We start from the raw sequence: 18297 nt of genomic DNA, 5'->3' as shown, positions 1-18297 counted from the left end.
TACAGCCCCCCCCCCCCTTTTATTTTGAAATAGGTTCTTGCTAAGTTGCAAGATTGAGCTTGCAATCCTTATGACTTTGCCTCCTGAATTCCTAGGATTACAGGTGTATGTCACCACATCTGTCTGGTCTTAGCATTTTTTAAGCAACCGAAAATATTATGAATGTATTTTCTCACCTTCAAATATTTTTATTTTTTTCTGTTTCATCTAGAGATCTTATTTTCCATCCCTCTCTCTCTAGATATTTTAGTTTATACCAAGGGAATAATGGGAAGAGGCAAAAACCAAAGCCTTACAATTTTTTTCCTAATTTATTTTTCTTTGCCTTTGCCCAGGGTACCCATCATCTTATAAAAACCAGGTCAGAACAGATGGATTGCCCCAGAATTTTCTGTTTTCTTGATATCTTGATGTTTACCCTGTACTTGGCATTGTTTTCCCTCTGAACTTGACCTTATAGGAGAGACAGTAATTTTACCATATCGGCATCCTGGTAGGAAGCAGGACTGAAACTCATCATCTCATTTAATGCGCCCAACAATCCTAAGAGGTGGATGAAGAAAATTTGCCCAATGCAAGGTGGTTATTTGATATGATTTGACCATCTTCCTCTTATTTTTTTTTGGGGGGTGCTGAGTGGGGTTGGAACCCATGGCTTTGCCCATGCTAAAGAACATACTAAGCAAGCACTCTACCACAGAGCTATACCCTTTAAGCAAAGAGGTGATTTTTTTTTTTTTTAGAGAGAGAGAATTTTTTTCAATATTTATTTTTTAGTTATTGGCGGACACAACATCTTTGTTTGTATGTGGTATTGGGGATCGAACCCGGGCCGCACGCATGCCAGGCGAGCGCGCTACCGCTTGAGCCACATCCCCAGGCCAAGAGGTGATTTTTAAACCACATCTCTTTGATTCCAAAGTCTGTGCTTTTTTCTGTTCTCAAGCAAGTATTAAAACAAGCCATTGCTGGGGAGTGATATTGGCCAAATTATATTGTGTATTGTGTGCATGTACAAATATGTAACAGCAAATCCCATCAGTATGTACAAATATAATGCACCAATAAAAAAAGTGAAGAAAAAAGTCAAAATAAATTTTAAAAATAAAATAAAACAAGCAATAAAACATGAAAGATTTAAAAGACTTGGATTTGGGTGTTGGCTTTTCTACCTTCGTTTTTTGTTTTGTTCTGTTTTTTGTTTTTGAGATGGGGCCCGTGTTGGCTCAGGCTGGCCTCCAACGATTGGGCTCATGTCATCCTCCTCTGCCTCCACCTTCCTAGTAACTGAGACTACAGCGCGTACTACCACAACCAGTTGGCTCTGCTACTAAATTAGTTGTGGGATGAGGTTGAAGTCCTTTCCATCCCCAAAACTGAGATTCCTCAACCATATTCTGTTTCAGTAATTCCAAATGAAGCTTTAATTCTTGGTACTATGCTTTCCCCATTCAGATGAAACTATTCTAAGGCTACCAATCATATCCTTGATAAACGGATTTAAAAAGCAAGCTGGAGCGGGCATGGTGACACAAGCCTATAATCCTAGAGGTTTGGGAGGCTGAGGCAGGAGGATCTCAAGTTCAAAGTCAGCCTCAGGAATGGCGAGGTGCTAAGCAACTAACTCGGTGAGACCCTGCCTCTAAATAAAATACAGAATAGGACTGGGGATGTAGCTAAGTGGCCAAGTGCCTCTAAGTTCAATCCTTGGTAACCTCCCCACCCCACCCCCCAAAAAAGAAAAGCAAACCTGGTGCACAAATTCAAAGTTAGCTTCAGCAAATTAGTGCAGGCCTAAGCAACTCAGCGAGACCCCCGCCTCTAAATAAGAAAAAAAAAGGTCTGTGGAGCAATGTTATGTTATTCTCATATATATGCTTTGTTTTGTATTTCTGAATACAGTCAAGTATGGTAGTTTTTTAACTCACATAAAAGTTTGCAGAGGGAATTTTATTGACAAACAACTATACAGATCAACTTCATGTGTGTGGTGCTGGAGCATGTGCTAAAAAAAAAAAAAAAAGTGAGAGAAGACTGAAGATACCACATACTACTAATTTGAGATGGATCACAGATCTAAACATTGGAGCTAAAACTACCAAATTTCTATTTTTTTTTTTTAAAAGATAGAGTGAGAGAGGGAGGGAGGAAGGGAGAGAAAGAGAGAGAATTTTTAATATTTATTTTTTAGTTTTCGGCGGACACAACATCTTTGTTTGTATGTGGTGCTGAGGATCGAACCCGGGCCGCACGCATGCCAGGCGAGCGCGCTACCGCTTGAGCCACATCCCCAGCCCGACTACCAAATTTCTAAATGAAAACATAGTATAACTTTGTGATCTTGTGTTAGACAAAGATTTCTTAGAAAACAAAGCACTAATGACAAAAGAAAAAACATTGGTAAATTGAATTTCTTTGTATTATCACAGGTCCAAACCACTCACCAATGACACCTTTAAGAAAACAAAGACAGAGTTTGAGATGTAGCTCTGCCATCCAGTGTGTAGTTAACATGGTTGGGAAGCTCTGGGTTCAATCACAAACATATCCCTCTATCTACCATTCCTATCCATGCCAAAAAAAAAAAAAAAAAGGACAGTTTGCTCACTATTGAAGTGGGCGGTTACAGATAAGCAAGTTTAGGTTAGAACAATGGATCTGAGTTGGAGACATCAGCAGTAACTCATTGATTAGCTTAAAAGAGACACAGATATTTGCATATTGAAATATTTGTAGGTATCTGTACTCACACATTAATATAGACAAGTATATTCCTTTACTTCATCAGCTGAGAGATTCCCTAGTAGTAAGGAACATATCTAGTGCCCAGATATGGGTTTTAAAAGAAACCAAGGAACTGGACACCATGATACACACCTGTAATGGACTGACTTAATAGGCTGAGGCAGGAGGATCACGAGTTTAAAGCCTGCCTCAGCAAAAGTGAGGCGCTAAACAACTCAGTGAGACCTTCTCTCTAAATAAAATACAAAACAGGGCTGTGGTTGTGGCTTAGTGGTCACATGCCCCAAAGGGGGGTGGAGATGTAGCTCAGTGGTAAAGTGACTCTGGGTTAAATCCTCCTACCCATCCCCCCCTAAAGAAAACATTTCAAATAGTTTAAATAAATACGTACTTTATCCTCAAAGGAATGGAGCAAAACTTTCCGAACTCCTTAAGTGGGTATTGTTGTATACTAATTTTCTTCAAAAGAACCACAGTATGGAAAGGTGGGAAAGTAATAACTTTACAGTGGGGAAACCTGATAAACACTGGGTGATCAAGTTTAATATTAACGTCGATTAAGTCATATTAGGTCATCTTGATAGTATGTAACATTTTACTCTTGGAGGGGCTTGGGGATTAGACCCAAAAGTATATGTCTTTTTCTTTAAATTTTTTTTAATTTGTTCTTTTTAGTTATACATATATCATACAGGAAGGACAGCAGAATAAAATAGACTTTATTATTGCTGTATGTATATTCGTGACTGCATGACCAATGTGATTCTGTACACTCAGAAAAATGAGAAATTATACCCCATCTGATTCAAATGTATGATATATCAAGATCATTGTACTGTCATGTGTAACTAATTATTATTTTTTTTTAATATTTATTTTTTAGTTTTCAGCGGACACAACATCTTTGTTTGTATGTGGTGCTGAGGATCGAACCCGGGCCGCACGCATGCCAGGCAAGTGCGCTACCACTTGAGCCACATCCCCAGCCCAAATGTGTAACTAATTAAAACAAATTAAAAAATTGTTTCTAGTTATACATGTCCATAGAATGTGTTTTGACGTATTATACAAAAAGTATATATTTTTATGTAATGTGATGAAAACAGTATTTTACCTCTCTGGTCTTCCCCTCCAAAACCCATAATCACAATCTAATCATGAGAAAAACATCAGACAAATTCCATTTGAGGGGCATTCTACAAAATACTTGATCAGGAGAGGACCTCTCAAAAATGCCCAGGTCATCAAAAAACAAGGAAAATCTGAGAAACAGTCACAGGGTAAGCAGCCTAAAGCAACATGACAGCTAAATGTAGGTGGTATACAGAATGGAAAAAAAAAAAAAGATCAGTGAGTAAAAAAAAAGTAAGACTATCTAAGGAGTATATGGACTTTAGTTAAGAATAATAATGTATCAGTATCATTCCACTAATTGTAACAAAGGTACCATGTTTATGTAAACAGCAAGAAATGGGTATGAGAATTCTACTATCTGTAAATTTTCAGTGAATCTAAAGTTTGATTTTAAAAAGACCACCCATGAAATGAGCAAATACATTCAAAATACACATATTTAACAAAGGACTTGTACCCAGAATAAAATTCCTACAAATGAAAAATAAAGAGACAGCCAAATTTAAAAACTATAATATTCAATTTTAAAAACATTTTTTAAAAAACTAAAAACAAAACTTGAACAAACATTTCACAAAACAAGATATAAAAATAGTCAATAAACACATGAAAAAAATCCTCATTATCATTAGTCATTGTGTAACAGCGGTTCACTTTATGCTTTCAATATTGTAAGGGTAAAAGAAATTGAAGTTAAAGCGTAAAAGTTAAAGGGTAAAAGACCGGGTGTTGTAAAGTTTCTAAGCTGCAAGGTCTGAGTTAAAATGTAAAGGATTAGGTATTGTTAGGTTTCTATGCTACCTGCAAAACCTGAAATTTCTGTAGCTGTTGAGACAATGCTTGGAACTGCCCAGTAAATATTTCCCCTATTTGGTTGTTTAATAAGGGCTCTGTGTGGTCGCACGTAGGCATTGCAGGGCCTGGACCAATCAGTTTAAATGTAACCCCCTCCTTAGGAATGACCTATCACTCCAGCCTGACCTGTTCCCGCCAATGAATGAACTAATCATGTTTAGGAGTTGTTGTTCAATTTTCCCGAGCCTCATGATGATTTGTTCTGATGTATACAAAGCCCTCCGCCCTCCCCAAAAAGTGTACTTAAGCAGTGCTCAGCCCCTGCTCGGGGCTCTGGGCTGCTTTCCCTTCTTGAGTGGGCATGGAGCCCCAGCATGCTGGTTCAATAAATCCCCTTCTGCCAATTGCATGAGTGGTCACTTGGTGGTCTCTTTCTCCGACGTTTTGCGGGACCCTTACAATATAACCCTTGCTGCTTTGTCACTGCAAGTTATTTTTTAAATGGACATGTTTCTTTCTTTTCCTCTCTCATCGATTTTCCCTAATCTCTCCCTCCTCCCTAATCTCAGGTGAAACAGGATTACCTTTCTTCTTCATCCTAGGCAGATTTATCTGTCCTTGAGTACATACCCAACATAGAACCCAAGTAATTCGGAATTTGGGGATGGTACCAGATGATCTCAGAAATGACTATCTTCCAAATTAACAAATGAATTACAACTCCAGACAGAAATGAGGGGAATGTAGCTTTTGAATCGCCTCTTTAAAAGCCCCCTGTTCCTGCTGATGTGCAGAATCACAGCTTTAGGGACGGGAGTCCCCAGTGTTTCTCCTTTGTTAGCAAAGCAATAAAAGGTTCTATTTCCTTTTTCTCAAAACCGGTGTCCTTGTTATTGGATTGGCATGGGGGACAAGGGCAGAGCTTTCGGAAACAATTTCAAAACTGGCCATGGTGGGGGTACTTGTGAAATCCAAGCAACTAGGGAGGGTGCATTCAGATTTTGATTTAGAGGCCAGTTTAGGCAACATAGCAAGACCCTTGTCTCCACAAACAAAATTAAAAGGAGACATCATTTCGCACCCTCTGGAAGGTTAAAATGAAATACTGACAACCCTAAACGTTAGAAAGCATGGGAATAACTGGAGTGCCTATAAATCAAAGGCAGGACTTTGGAAAACTGCTCGTTAATTTCTTAGTTAAACCTACCCAGAATGCCCCAAACAAGCTATGCCTAACTTTCCCCAACAGAAATTAAAATGCCCTAAAAAAGAGATATAGCTAAGATCATAACAACTTCGTTCATTCTAGACCAAGATCAGAAATAACACAAAGGGGCGAAAGGATAAAGCATTCAATGTAATACTTCTCGGCAATAAAAATTAACTGTTGGCTCATGCAACAGTACGCATGCATCCTGAAAACTTGCTGAGAGGAAGATTAAGTTTCCTCCTGATGGAATCAGTGGAGGGAACTCTGATGATGGGAATCCTGATTGGCCATTAGATAAACAGCTGTTTACATTTATTTAAACCCTAAATAAATAACCCTAAAATAAATGTAAAGCTGTTTACATTTATTTATTATTGAGTGCATTTATTGTGCACTCAAAAAAAATGCCTTTCACCAAAATATGTAAATTTCTCCTTAACAAAAAATGGACAGAAAGGAAAAAGTCACTGAAGAATGTAAGGAGGAATTTGTGTGGCAGGCCCTTTCTTTTAAATGTTGAAAAGCTGGGCGTGGTGGTGCTCGGAGGCAGGAGAATTTCAAGTTCGAAGTCAGCCTCAGCAACTCAGCAAGACGCTGTCTCAAAAATTTAAAAAGGAGGTGCTGGGTATGCAGCTCAGGAAAAAAGACCCGCTGGGGTCTGTCCCCAGTACTGCAAGTAAATGAAATGTTTTCTGGCTAATAATGTCTTCTGGATTTTTGTGACTAAACAAGGCCGGGAGATTCTGGGAGTTCAGGGCCGTGGGACGAACTCGCCCATTGCATACAGCTGGCTACCAGAATTCCGCCAGAATTTGGCTAAGGCACCTGAGTTCGCTCCCCTACGGCTCCGTTCTTCGCCTTCAGCGTGGCGGTCCCGCCTATTTTTCCCGTCACACCCATCTATTGAACCGTCCCTTCGCCTTTCAATCAATTCAAATATCGCACAGAGCGAACCTATCGCAAGATTCGTCGAAGGGAAGAGGCGGGCACTTTCCCGGAAGTGCTGGTTAAAGCCCCTCCAATCAGAGGCTCGGTACGGAAGGTTTGAATTTTGCGCAGGTTTGGCTTTTAGCGTTCCTGCTTCGGAAGCGACCGACGTTGTCCTGACTCGGAGGACCCTCATACTTTTAGTTTGGTTGTAGTTTCGCACTAGAAAGTGCCTCAGGTAGGTGGGTTCTGGAGAGCTGCGGGGAGTATCTTGGTCCGCTGCCGGAGACGATCTGAGGAGTGGGACAGTATATGTAAATTAAATGCTTCTCTGAGATCTGTCGGTCGCCGCTCGGGGGAGGGCTCTCAGGGACCGGATTGCCTCCCGAAGCTGATGGCAGGATCCTCCCAAAGTGTAAATGTTTGTTGCCGTGGTTTATAGAGCAGTCAGCGTTTTACCAGTGGGATGTAATTGGCTTTTGAGGTAGCACAGTGCTCCACTATGCTGGACGTTGAACATTCCAGGAGCTCCTCCCAGATCTTTTGACGACTAAAAACTCCCAGCTGAGAACCTCTGGCACGCCAGACTAACGCATTCTAGACTTTTAAGTTGGAAGAAACTCCAGGCAGCCAAAGAAAATTTAAGATGTGTGTGAAAGGCAGGCTGCCTGACTTGGGATAGACCATCTTTTAGCTGTATTAATGTGGGAAGTTAATTTACCTTATCTGTACAATGGTAATAATACTAAACTACTTTGTAGGGTTATTGTGACAAATATACCTTTAATGTTAGATAGTCTTTTTGAAAAATATTTTTTTGGTTGTAGGTGGACACAATATGTTTTGTTTGTTTGTTTATTTTTATTTGATGCTGAGGATAGATCCCAGTGGCTCATGCATGGGAGGCAATTGCTTTACCACTGAGCCACAACCCCAGCCCCTAGATAGTCTTTTAAAGTAACTAATAACAAGTTTTAACTTTTACTATTTAGCAAATCACATAATAGTAACAAATCACATATTAGAGGAGACTTCTTCATGAAAAGCATAGCCCATGTCACTTTTCCTGGGCTCTTCAAGGAGAATGTTACTAGTATCCAAGTGGGATGCTAATTATGCTCTTGTAATTGCTTAAAATCGTGTTTTTAGGGGCTGGAATTGTGGCTCAGCAGTAGAGCGCTCGCCTAGCATGGGCGGACCCGGTTAGATCCTCAGCCCCACATAAAAATAAACGCATAGTATTGTGTCCATCTACCAAAAAAAAAAAAATCGTGTTTTTAAGAACTTTCAAGTAGAAATGTGAAGGTTCATGGAGGGCAATGCGCTTGAAGACAGCTTAGAAATGTGTATCTCTTCATCTTTATCTTTTGCTATAACCTTTGGAATAAACCAGTATATGTAAATTAAATGCTTCTCTGAGATCTGTGAGCTGCTTTAGCAAATAACTGCAACCTGAAAACAGGGGTTGTGGAAACCCTGATATATAGCTAGTTAGTCAGTAGCACAGGTAAAACAATTTGACATGGGATATGGGGGCAGTCTTGTAGGACTGAGCCCTTAACCTGAAGGATCTGATGTTGTCTTCAGGTAGATAGAATCAGAATTGTATTGAATTAGAGTGCATCCAGCTGGAGTCCCCTGCAAATTGATTGCTTGCCTGACCGACATGAGACATGTATTGAGAGGTCTGGGGACGTAAGCTCAGTAGTAGATTGACAAGCACGAAGCCCTGGGTTCAATCCCCAGCACTACAAAAAAACAATAACAGAAACTTAGCAGTACCTTGTGAGAATATGATGGTAGAAAGGGAGTACTTCTATATATTCATGGTGCCCATAACTTTTTAAACCTTCTAATCACAGAGGGGACCTTCTTACCTTCTTTTAAACTGTCAAGACTTTTATTCTGGAGAACAAGTCTTCTCTCTAGCTTTGTAGTTTTCTTGAAATATCAGGTGCATAAGTGACCCCCTTAAACTTTCCACTATCCTTTATTATTCTCATTTGGAGTCACTGTTAGAACTTATGACACTGTCTTTATTGACTTTCTTGTTTTTCTTTAATACATTCTCAAAAAATCTTTCTAAAGAAAAGGGTGTGTACCAAGTAAACTATGTGTTTTCTTGCTTGGATAAAAAAAAAATGGGGCAAGGGCTGGGATTGTGGCTCAATGGCATAAAAATAAATAAATAAAATGTATTGTGTCCATCTACAACTAAAAAATATATATGCTAAAAAAATAGTGGGGCAAACTGATGTTATCTTTCTGCATCACTATGGTAATTATTCCTGAAAAACCTTTCTTTTCCCAGTTTAAAAATCCATCTGCCTATTTTTGGACAAGTCTAATAGGCATCTGATGTGTGTGTGTGTGTGTTGTGTTGTGTTGTTTTGAAGTGAGAAGAAACGCCAGGCTATTCATCACCAGGGTGTTACTGGCAGCATCCCCTAGGGATCCTGCCTGGATCCCCTCTGGCTGGATACAGTGTCCACAGGCATAAGAGACACATACAAAATGGAAAAAGAAAAAATGAATTTTATGCAGTTTAATCAAACTGGGGAGAAGCAGCTAGAGGAGGTGGTAATAGTGTTGCCTGGTAACACAGGGAAAGTTAAGGAAACTGTTCTATATACAGTCCTGTATGTTCCCTGTTTTCACCTTTACTTGCACGCTTCTATTTCAGTGTTCTTTATGGCAATTCTGGAGCCTCTTGTCTATATTCAGTAGACTATAGTTTACCTGGGCTTCACTTCATCTATCAAACAGGTTCCTATTTAGAACTCCAAAATAGGTTGTAGCGTCTTGTCTCTTGATCATCTCTTTTCTATTCTTCATTGTCACATAGGTATTCCATTATGCATTTAATAGTTTTATTTCAAATAGCTCTGAAGTGGGAGGGAAGATGAACTGGAATCTTAATTTTTAAAAATATCTAAATGAAAATTCATGTTGGGGGCTGGGGATGTGGCTCAAGCTGTAGCGCGCTCGCCTGCGTGCGGCCCGGGTTCGATCCTCAGCACCACATACAAACAAAGATGTTGAGTCCGCCGATAACTGAAAAATAAATATTAAAAAATTCTCTCTCTCTCTCTCTCTCTCTCTCTTAAAAAAAAAAGAAAAGAAAATTCATGTTGGTTTCTATTTCTCTTTTCCCTGACAGTATGTCTTCATCACGTTTTGCCAGTCATCACAGAAAGGATTTAAGTACTGAAATGATTAGAACTAAAATTGCTCATAGGAAATCACTGTCTCAAAAAGAAAACAGACATAAGAAATACCAACGAAATAGACACATTGGTTTGAAAGATGTTGAATTAGATGAGACATTGCAAGACCTTGTTCCAGAAAAGGCCAGTACCAAGCCAAGTAAGTAAAGTTCTGTTGTAGTTTTAAGTATTTGGGTGGGGGGGAGGTGGAGTGGGGGGAGTACCAGGGATTGAACCCAGGGGCACTTAGCTACTGAGCCACATCCCCAGCCATTTTTGTATATTATTTAGAGACAAGGTCTTGCTAAGGCTGGCTTTGAACTTGTAATCCTCCTGTCTCAGCCTCACCAGCCACTGGGATTACTTGTGTGCCACCACGCCTGGCTTAAGTATTTTTAAGAGTGAATAAAAGTTGATTTAATGCCTGTGAGTAAAACAAAAAGGACAAAACAAAACTAGCCAAAAACAAATTTTTTTAAAATGGTCAAAAGAGTGGAGCTTTGAAATATTCTAAATAACTTGGTGTTTTCTACAACTAACTCCTAGCCATTTAAATTAAAGGCCATAAATGTCCCTAGCTAGGCTAAAGCCATTTTCCTATGGAGGTACGATAGCATTTTATTATCTATATTACCTTGTAGGAAACCTAAAGTTCTTAACTTCTGGAACTTAGATAAGATAAGTAATGACAAGGTTAATAAGAAACATAAAAATAGAATGGGTAAAAAAACCTGTGAAATAACAATAAGAAAACATCACTCCTGGGTATTTATCCTAAAGAATTAAAGTTTATGGGTGTGTGTGTGTGGTGTATGTGTATACATATACATATGTATATACATATTTCAATATGTGTATATAACAGCACAATTCACAGTAGTCAGATTATAGAACCAACCAATAGGTGTCTGTCAATGAATGAATAGATAAATGAAATATAAGTGTACATAATGGAGTTTTATTCAATATGAAGAATGAAATTATCTCATTTGCAGGAAAATGGATAGAACTTGAGCATTATGTTAAGTGAAATAAGTCAAACTCAGAAAGTCCAGGATCATGTGTTTCCTTTTCTCTCATGTGGAAGCTAGAGAGTGGGGAATCTCATGAAAATAGAAGAAAGACCGGTATAGTAAAGTAACCAGCGAGAGAGAGGAAGAGAGGGAAAAGGGAGATATACTGGGGAATGATATTGACTATATTAATTTTTGTGCATGTATGAATATGTCACAACACTTTTCATATATAATGTACTAATTAAGATATGGAAAAAAATTAAAGGATAACTCAAACAGAGCAAGAAAAGGGCAAAGAATTCACCCTGGGGCTGGGGTTGTGGCTCAGCAGTAGAGTGCTGGCCTAGCATGTGCAAGGCCCTGAGTTCGATCCTCAGCACCACATTTTAAAAAAAAAGAAGAAGGTAATGTGTTCAATTACAACTAGAAAATGAATATTTTTTGAGAGAGAATTTTTAATATTTATTGTTTTAGTTTTCGGCGGACACAATATCTTTGTTTGTATGTAGTGCTGAGGATCGAACCCGGGCCGCACGCATGCCAGGCGAGCGCGCTACCGCTTGAGCCACATCCCCAGCCCCAGAAAATGAATATTAAAAAAAAAAAATTCATCCTTACAGTTTGCCCAAAATGATTTGGGGCCATTAGACAAGACAAACTAAAGAAAAGTAATCTCAGGAAAGATAAAAAATGATGAAAATATAGTGTCTTAGAAGGCAAGGGATTTATAGGGAAGGAGGAAGAATAAGAAATGATTTTTCATTTAACCAGGAGGCATTGGAGTTCTATTTTATTGTTTAGGTGGCAGTAAGATAAAGCCAGGGTAAATGGAGAATTTAAAAGAAGATAGTCTTCTTAGAAGTTTTATAGAGAAAGAAAATGAGGTGTCAATTGTTTAACTGTTAATTACTTCGGATTTTTCAATTTCCAGGACCAGTATGAAACATATATGACACTTAATTGATTCTGCAAAGGGTAACATTGGCCTAAAACATTTCTTCCAGATATATCATTTTTGTGATTCTGAAGAAAAGTAAGGAAAAAAGAATTGGATAAAAACTGTTGTGGGGTTCTTCTGTTTTTATTTTTAACATGATATCATCAGTGCTGTTTGAAGGTCAGAGGAAATGAGCTAGTAGTCTGGGGGAGAGAGAAAAGAATACCATCCCTTTGGAATTGAAAGGAAATGAAAATATGGGCATAGAATGATATGGGAAGACCTTGAAAGAACCAAACATTTTTTTTGTCTGAGAATAAGTAAAAAGTGGACTGGCTATTTGCAAAGTTACAAAATACTTAGGAATAATTTTTAAAGGGTGTGGTAAAATTAAGAGTTCAATTTTAGCCATGTTAAATTTGTGATGCCTATTAGACATGTAAGAGGAGATGATGAAAAGGTAATTAAATACACAAGATGAGTTAGGGGGAAAGTCTGAATTAGAGATATAACTAATAACTTCAGGAACTCCTGAATTTATATGGTGGTTGAAATTGTAAGACTGGATGTGATTATCCAGAGTTGTGAGTGGAAAAAGGAGAGAAAAGGGTTGGACACTTCAACATTTAGGGGGCAAGGACATGAGGAAACAAGCAAAGAACTGAGGAATAGCACCAAATGAAGTTAAACCCTTAGATATAATTTCTAGTTTATAGGAAAGCATGGAGGAGCTGATGTGATAGTGTACTATACTAACAAGGCTGAGGCTGGAAGGTCTCATGTTTGAAATCACCTGGGCAATGTAGCAAGATCATGCCTTAAAATAAGTAAAAAGAGCTTAGGATATAGCTCAGTAATGAAGCGCTTGCATAGCATGTACAAGACCCTGTGTTCAATCCCCAGTACTGTAAAATAAAATTAAATACATAAATGAAAAAAAAAATGGAGGCTAGAGGAGTTAGTAAAAAATCCAAGAAAGCAATTATGGTATACAAATATAGAGTGTATGACATTCATACTGTGGGTCTTTAGAAGATTATCTTATAAGTTAATTAATTTAAAATTGAAGTAATAACTCTGGACACTTTGGTACATGCCTAAAATCCCAGCAACTAGGGAGGCTGAGGCAAGAGGATGGAAAGTTCAAGATCAGCTTTAGCAATGTAGCAAGACTGTCTCAAAATAAAAGAAGGGCAGAAGGGCTAGGGATATAGCTCAGTGGTAAAGCACCCGGGGTTCAAAACAAAACACATGCCTGGTACATATAGCAAGCCATTAATATTTGAACAAGTGAAGGCACACACAGGAACAGTAATTTTGAAAAGACTAGGGGTTAAAATAACTTTTAGTTAGTGCCACAGTCTGGCTGGGCACAAATAACCTAGCCGCCATGAGGCACTTGTAGGTTCAAACAGGAACTACTTTATTGTACTCCACGTGCTGTCCCCGGGAACTCTCTCCGCCCTCAACAGGGCTCCAGGAGAACTCCCCCGGGAACCCATCTTAATGGCTCGCTGGTGTCACCTCTCAACCACTCCTTCTGGCGCCATCCCAACTCTGCTGTGGCTCTCAACAAGTTAGAATATTAAGGAATAAATTATTAGAAGCGTTTCTTGAAACAGTTAGACAAAATGATTTTTAAACATTTTCTGTAACTTTTTTATTTGAAATGTTTTATATATTGTGTTTTGATTTTTTTTTTCGTGCTTAGAGTCATTGAAAACTGTCCTAAGTGAAGAAAGAAAACAAATGCTTCAAAAATACAAAGAAGAAAAGCAACTTCAAAAATTAAAAGAACAGAGAGAGAAAGCTAAACGAGGAATATTTAAAATGGGTCTTTATAGACCTGAAGCACCTTCCTTTCTTTTATCAAATCAGAATGCTATGAAAACTGAGCCAAAAAAGGTAAATTAATGATCTTAACTTGATAAAGAAGAATAGTTCCTTTTATCTGGAACTTTCTTTAAGAAACAAAATGACCAATGCCTTTTCTTTTAGTCCTCTTATTAATTTAATTGATTAACTAATTGGTAGAAGGTGGGAATGACATAACAGTAGCTCAGAAGAATGAAAATCAGGCTTCTTGGGGTGCAGCAACTCAAAAAGTTGAGACAGAAGGATTGCAAGTTGAAGACTAGCCTCAGCATCTTAGTGAGACACTGTCTCAAAATAAATAAAAGGGATATGGATATGGTTCAATGGTAGAACACCCTGGGTTCAAACCCCAGCACCACAAACAAAAAGAAAAAAAAGAAAAGAAAATCAGATTCCTTGATATATAAATGGAGAGAGGATAGACTAGGAAATCTGGTTCAGCCAGGCCAAACAATATTGTGCCAAAGGATTTGGCATTTATCTTGTAAGTAAGTTATGGAAAGTCAGGGGAGATTTATAAATGAGGTAGGGCCATCATCAAGTTAATAATTCAGAAAGTCTACCCTGGCCTTAAAAATTACAGTCTAGAAAGGAAAGCATTTATGGATAAGAAGATAATTTGTGAGACTATTACAGCAGAATCGATGGGATAAGTTGTCTGGGGCAGTGGGTTTAAAAGGGAAACTGGTGTAAGATATATTTGACAGGACTGGTGGCCAAGTAAATGATAAGGGTTGAAGGAATTAATAAAGAGAGATGATTCTGGAATTATTAGTTTCAACAAATGTACAAATTATGCCATACTGCCAAAGAGATGAGGAAGACAGAAGTAACAAGCTTACATGGGTACACGTTTGTGAACTTTTTTTTTTTAACTTATTTGGGCGACCTATATAGACAGTTGGGAATAAAAATTTTGAAAACAGAATGGAGATTGGTGCTAAGATATGGACTTAGGATATAACATTGAGGATATAGATGTGGTTTAACTATAGGATTAAATGAAATCCCTTCAATAAAGATATATAAAATTATTATTTTTTTTTAAAGAGCACCCTCAGGTGAGCAGAAGTCAAATACCAGGGTGAAAAGACTTGTCAGGGTGGCAGGAAAACTAAAATAGGATAGAAGATAGAGGAGGCCGTTGGATTTTTTATTTTTGAGACAGGGTCTCACCAAGATACTGAGGCTGGTCTTAAACTTGGCAGTCCTTCTGTCTCAACTCTTTGAGTTGCTGCACCCCAGGAAAACTTTAATTCTTCTGACCTACTGGCTATTCTAAAAGTATATAACACAGATCTCATTTTAAATAATGTGTTTCCAAGATGTCATTGTATATGAGTTCCAAATTTAAATAAGAATGGAATGATATAAAGACCTAAAATATTGCCTACTTTTCTGGGCCTTGTGAATCTCATTGATTCACTTGGCAGATCTTTGATTATTTACTCTGTATATAGCATGATCTTAGAACAATAAGGAAGAGACTAAAATTAATGGCTGTAGTTCAAGTTGGAAAGATAAAACTAAATCTATTCTTTGTATGTTAGAGGAGGGAGAGATTATTTCTGTTTGCAAGAACATCAAAGACCTCTTGGGAGGGGTTATATTTAAGGTGGCTTTCCCAGAATATGTAGGATGTCAGTCATTGGTCCAAATTGTAAATAACTATTTAAATAGTGTTATAGGTAGAGGGGGAAAAAGAGGCCCATCACTGTGTTAAATAGCAAAATTCACTAGTAGCTAGCCCTATTTTGTATTTTATTTAGAGACAGTCTCACTGAGTTGCTTAGTGTCCTGCTTTTGCTGAGACTGGCTTTGAACTCACAATCCTGCCTCAGCCTCTCGAGCCTCTGGCATTACATGCATGCTCCACCATGTCCAGCAATCCTATTTCTATAGCACTAAGTTTTTACTGAGATTTGGAGATACAAAATGGCATCTCATCTAGAGAAATCTATAATTACGCTTCTTAAAAGAATTTTAGAGTTGACAAATAACTTTCTACCCTAGTCTTTCTCCTGTTAGGTTTTTTCTTCAAGATATGAAAGCAAAGTTATTAAAACTAAAAAAGTTTTAATAATTTAAGTGGAAACTTTTTAAGTTTTTTATTTCCTTTTTTTTCTTTTTGCTGGTATTCATTTATCTCTTTTTTTCCTTTTTGGAATGAGGATTGAACCCAGGGCTTTGAGAATGTGAGGCAAGTGCTTTGAGCCACATTCCAGCCCTGAGAATCTCTTTTTATAAACAGAAAATGAAAGATCCTAATACTCAAGTCTGCTTATTATCCTCTTCCCAAATATGTCTAACTTATCATATTAATGAGGATTCTAGTACAGGGAAAATATGGTTTGAAGTTTCTTTTCCCTAATGGAGAAATATGAGTAAGTTTTGAAGCTATTAAATTTAAATCCAGTAGGGCATGGTGGCGCACACCTATAATCCCAGCGACTGAGGAGGCTAAGGCAGGAGGATCGCCAAGTTCAAAGCTAGTCTTAGCAACTTAGTGAGGCCCTGTCTCTAAATAAAATTATAAAAAGGACTGGGGTCTAAGTGGTTAAGCACCCCTGTGTTCAATCCCTGGTAACAAAAAATTAAAAAATAACTTAAATCCAGCCAGAACCAGAAGAAAGATAGGAATTTTTAGTAAGTATCTTTTGCCATAAATAATTGAAGATAAAATTTAATATTAAACTGGGAATTTTGTTTCATAATGAGACATGAAAGTAAGCTTTTGCCAATTCATTTTATGTTTTTTTTTTTTTTTTTTAAACTGGATTTTCATTTGACTGTTAAAGGCTATTCCATATTCTGGACGGATTACAAGATCAAAGGCCAAAGACCAAATTGAACAAACTAAGGTACAATTGATAATAGATCCATACCAAACTTTGTGTTGCCATCTTTATTTACTGAACTCGTATTATATATTCCAAGTTACCTGCATGAAATGTAAATAGCTGAAAACATGTGCTATGAAAAGCACATAGCAGATGAGTATTATGGTTTCTAAGAAAATGGAGTGGTCAAAGAGGGATAGTATGACTTTTATCTGGTCAGAAAGCTAAGTTTTCATATGTTTGGTAGATTTTGGGTCACTACCACAATCCTAGCACTTTTCTAGTCTATGGGATACATAAAGAACAAAATTCTCTGGCTTCATGGAACTTACATATCAGACTGGCAATTTAAAAATTTATATATGTATGTGTGTGTGTGTGTATGTGTGTGTGTGTGTGTGTGTGTGTATATATATATATAAATAATAATGATTATAAGTATTATGGAGGAAATTTTAGAAGAAGGGAGTTAGGGAATACCAGAAGTATGTGTTGGGTAGAATTTTGATTGGGGCAATCAGGGAGAGGCCAACTGAAATGGTGGCATTTTGAGTGGGGTCTTTAAGGAAGTGAATCATGGGAAAGAGTTCTCTATCCAAAAGAAGAGTTTTCTAGGCAAAATTCAAGGCTCTCAAAATGAAAGTATTCCTGTTGAGTTCAAGGACCATCAGGTGGCTATAATTAGCTGTGTTGTCAGTGCTTAATTCTAGGACTCTAAAAAAAGGATATAAGGAAATATTTATAATTGAAAACTTTTCTTCCTTTAATTTTATTTAGGTTAATAGATTTTTTTGCTGGGTAATTTATAATTGTCAGGATTCAATTGAGGGATCATTTTACAATTTAAAATTGTCATAGTTTGATTCATTATGCAGTTAAATCACATAGTACCTAATTTCTTAAATAGATTGAGAATGGGATTGATGTTCGAGCCATCCGACCTGTTCAAAAACAAATTGCAGAAAAGAAAGTATTGGACAAAGAGAAAAAAGGTAGGAATATTAACAATTACTGGTGTTATCACAGTAATAACTTATTAATACAAAGAACATTTGATTAGATTATCTTCCCCTTGCAGTTGTGCGGCCTGTTATGCCCACATCAGTGAGAATGACCCGATCTGCTACTCAAACAACAACGCAGATTGTAAGAACAGTCTCAACTAACACTACAAGAAAGCCTGTCACAAGAGCCACTAATGGTAAGAACTATTTTTTGATCAGTGACTTAACCAGAATGTTTTGTCCCTTGAGGTTATTATTGGGTTTAAATTTTAAAACCAGCATGTACTTTTTGAGTAGGAAAGAGAGAAATGGAAAATTCAATTGGGAAAGCAGAGTCTGTGTCCTGACATTCAGTTAGCACACAGCAAGAACTGGAATGTTGAAGCACCTGAGTTAGTATAATCAGTGCTCTGAAGTGAATACTTAATGGCCTAGATAAATCCCACTTTATCCATTTGTTGAAATACAATGTAGATGCTGTTAAAGTATATTTAATGACACGGTTAATGATACACTAAGTGGGCAAAGAAAAAAACAGGTTAGGGCTGTGGATATAGCTCAGTTGGTAGAGTGCTTGCCTCAAATGCACAAGACCCTAGGTTTGGTCC

At 37.6% G+C, this 18297-nt stretch overlaps 1 protein-coding gene across 1 annotated transcript in view; it reads left to right on the top strand.

The window, feature by feature from the left end:
* Positions 1–6892: 6892 nt before the first annotated feature.
* Positions 6893–18297, top strand: part of Dlgap5 (DLG associated protein 5) — a 37667-nt gene continuing 26262 nt past the window's right edge. Inside the window, exons 1-6 of the mRNA XM_015480911.2 lie at positions 6893–7049; positions 9972–10177; positions 13682–13875; positions 16644–16706; positions 17593–17677; positions 17764–17886. Coding sequence (XP_015336397.1) covers positions 9973–10177; positions 13682–13875; positions 16644–16706; positions 17593–17677; positions 17764–17886 — 670 coding nt within the window. The 5' untranslated portion in view covers positions 6893–7049; position 9972. The remainder of the gene's footprint in view (positions 7050–9971; positions 10178–13681; positions 13876–16643; positions 16707–17592; positions 17678–17763; positions 17887–18297) is intronic.

The sequence above is a fragment of the Marmota marmota genome, unplaced genomic scaffold, assembly GCF_001458135.2.
Source record: "Marmota marmota marmota unplaced genomic scaffold, marMar, whole genome shotgun sequence".
Classification (NCBI taxonomy): Eukaryota; Metazoa; Chordata; class Mammalia; order Rodentia; family Sciuridae; genus Marmota; species Marmota marmota.
Note: the sequence above shows the minus strand (reverse complement) of the source record. Positions and strands in the feature narration are given on the sequence as shown.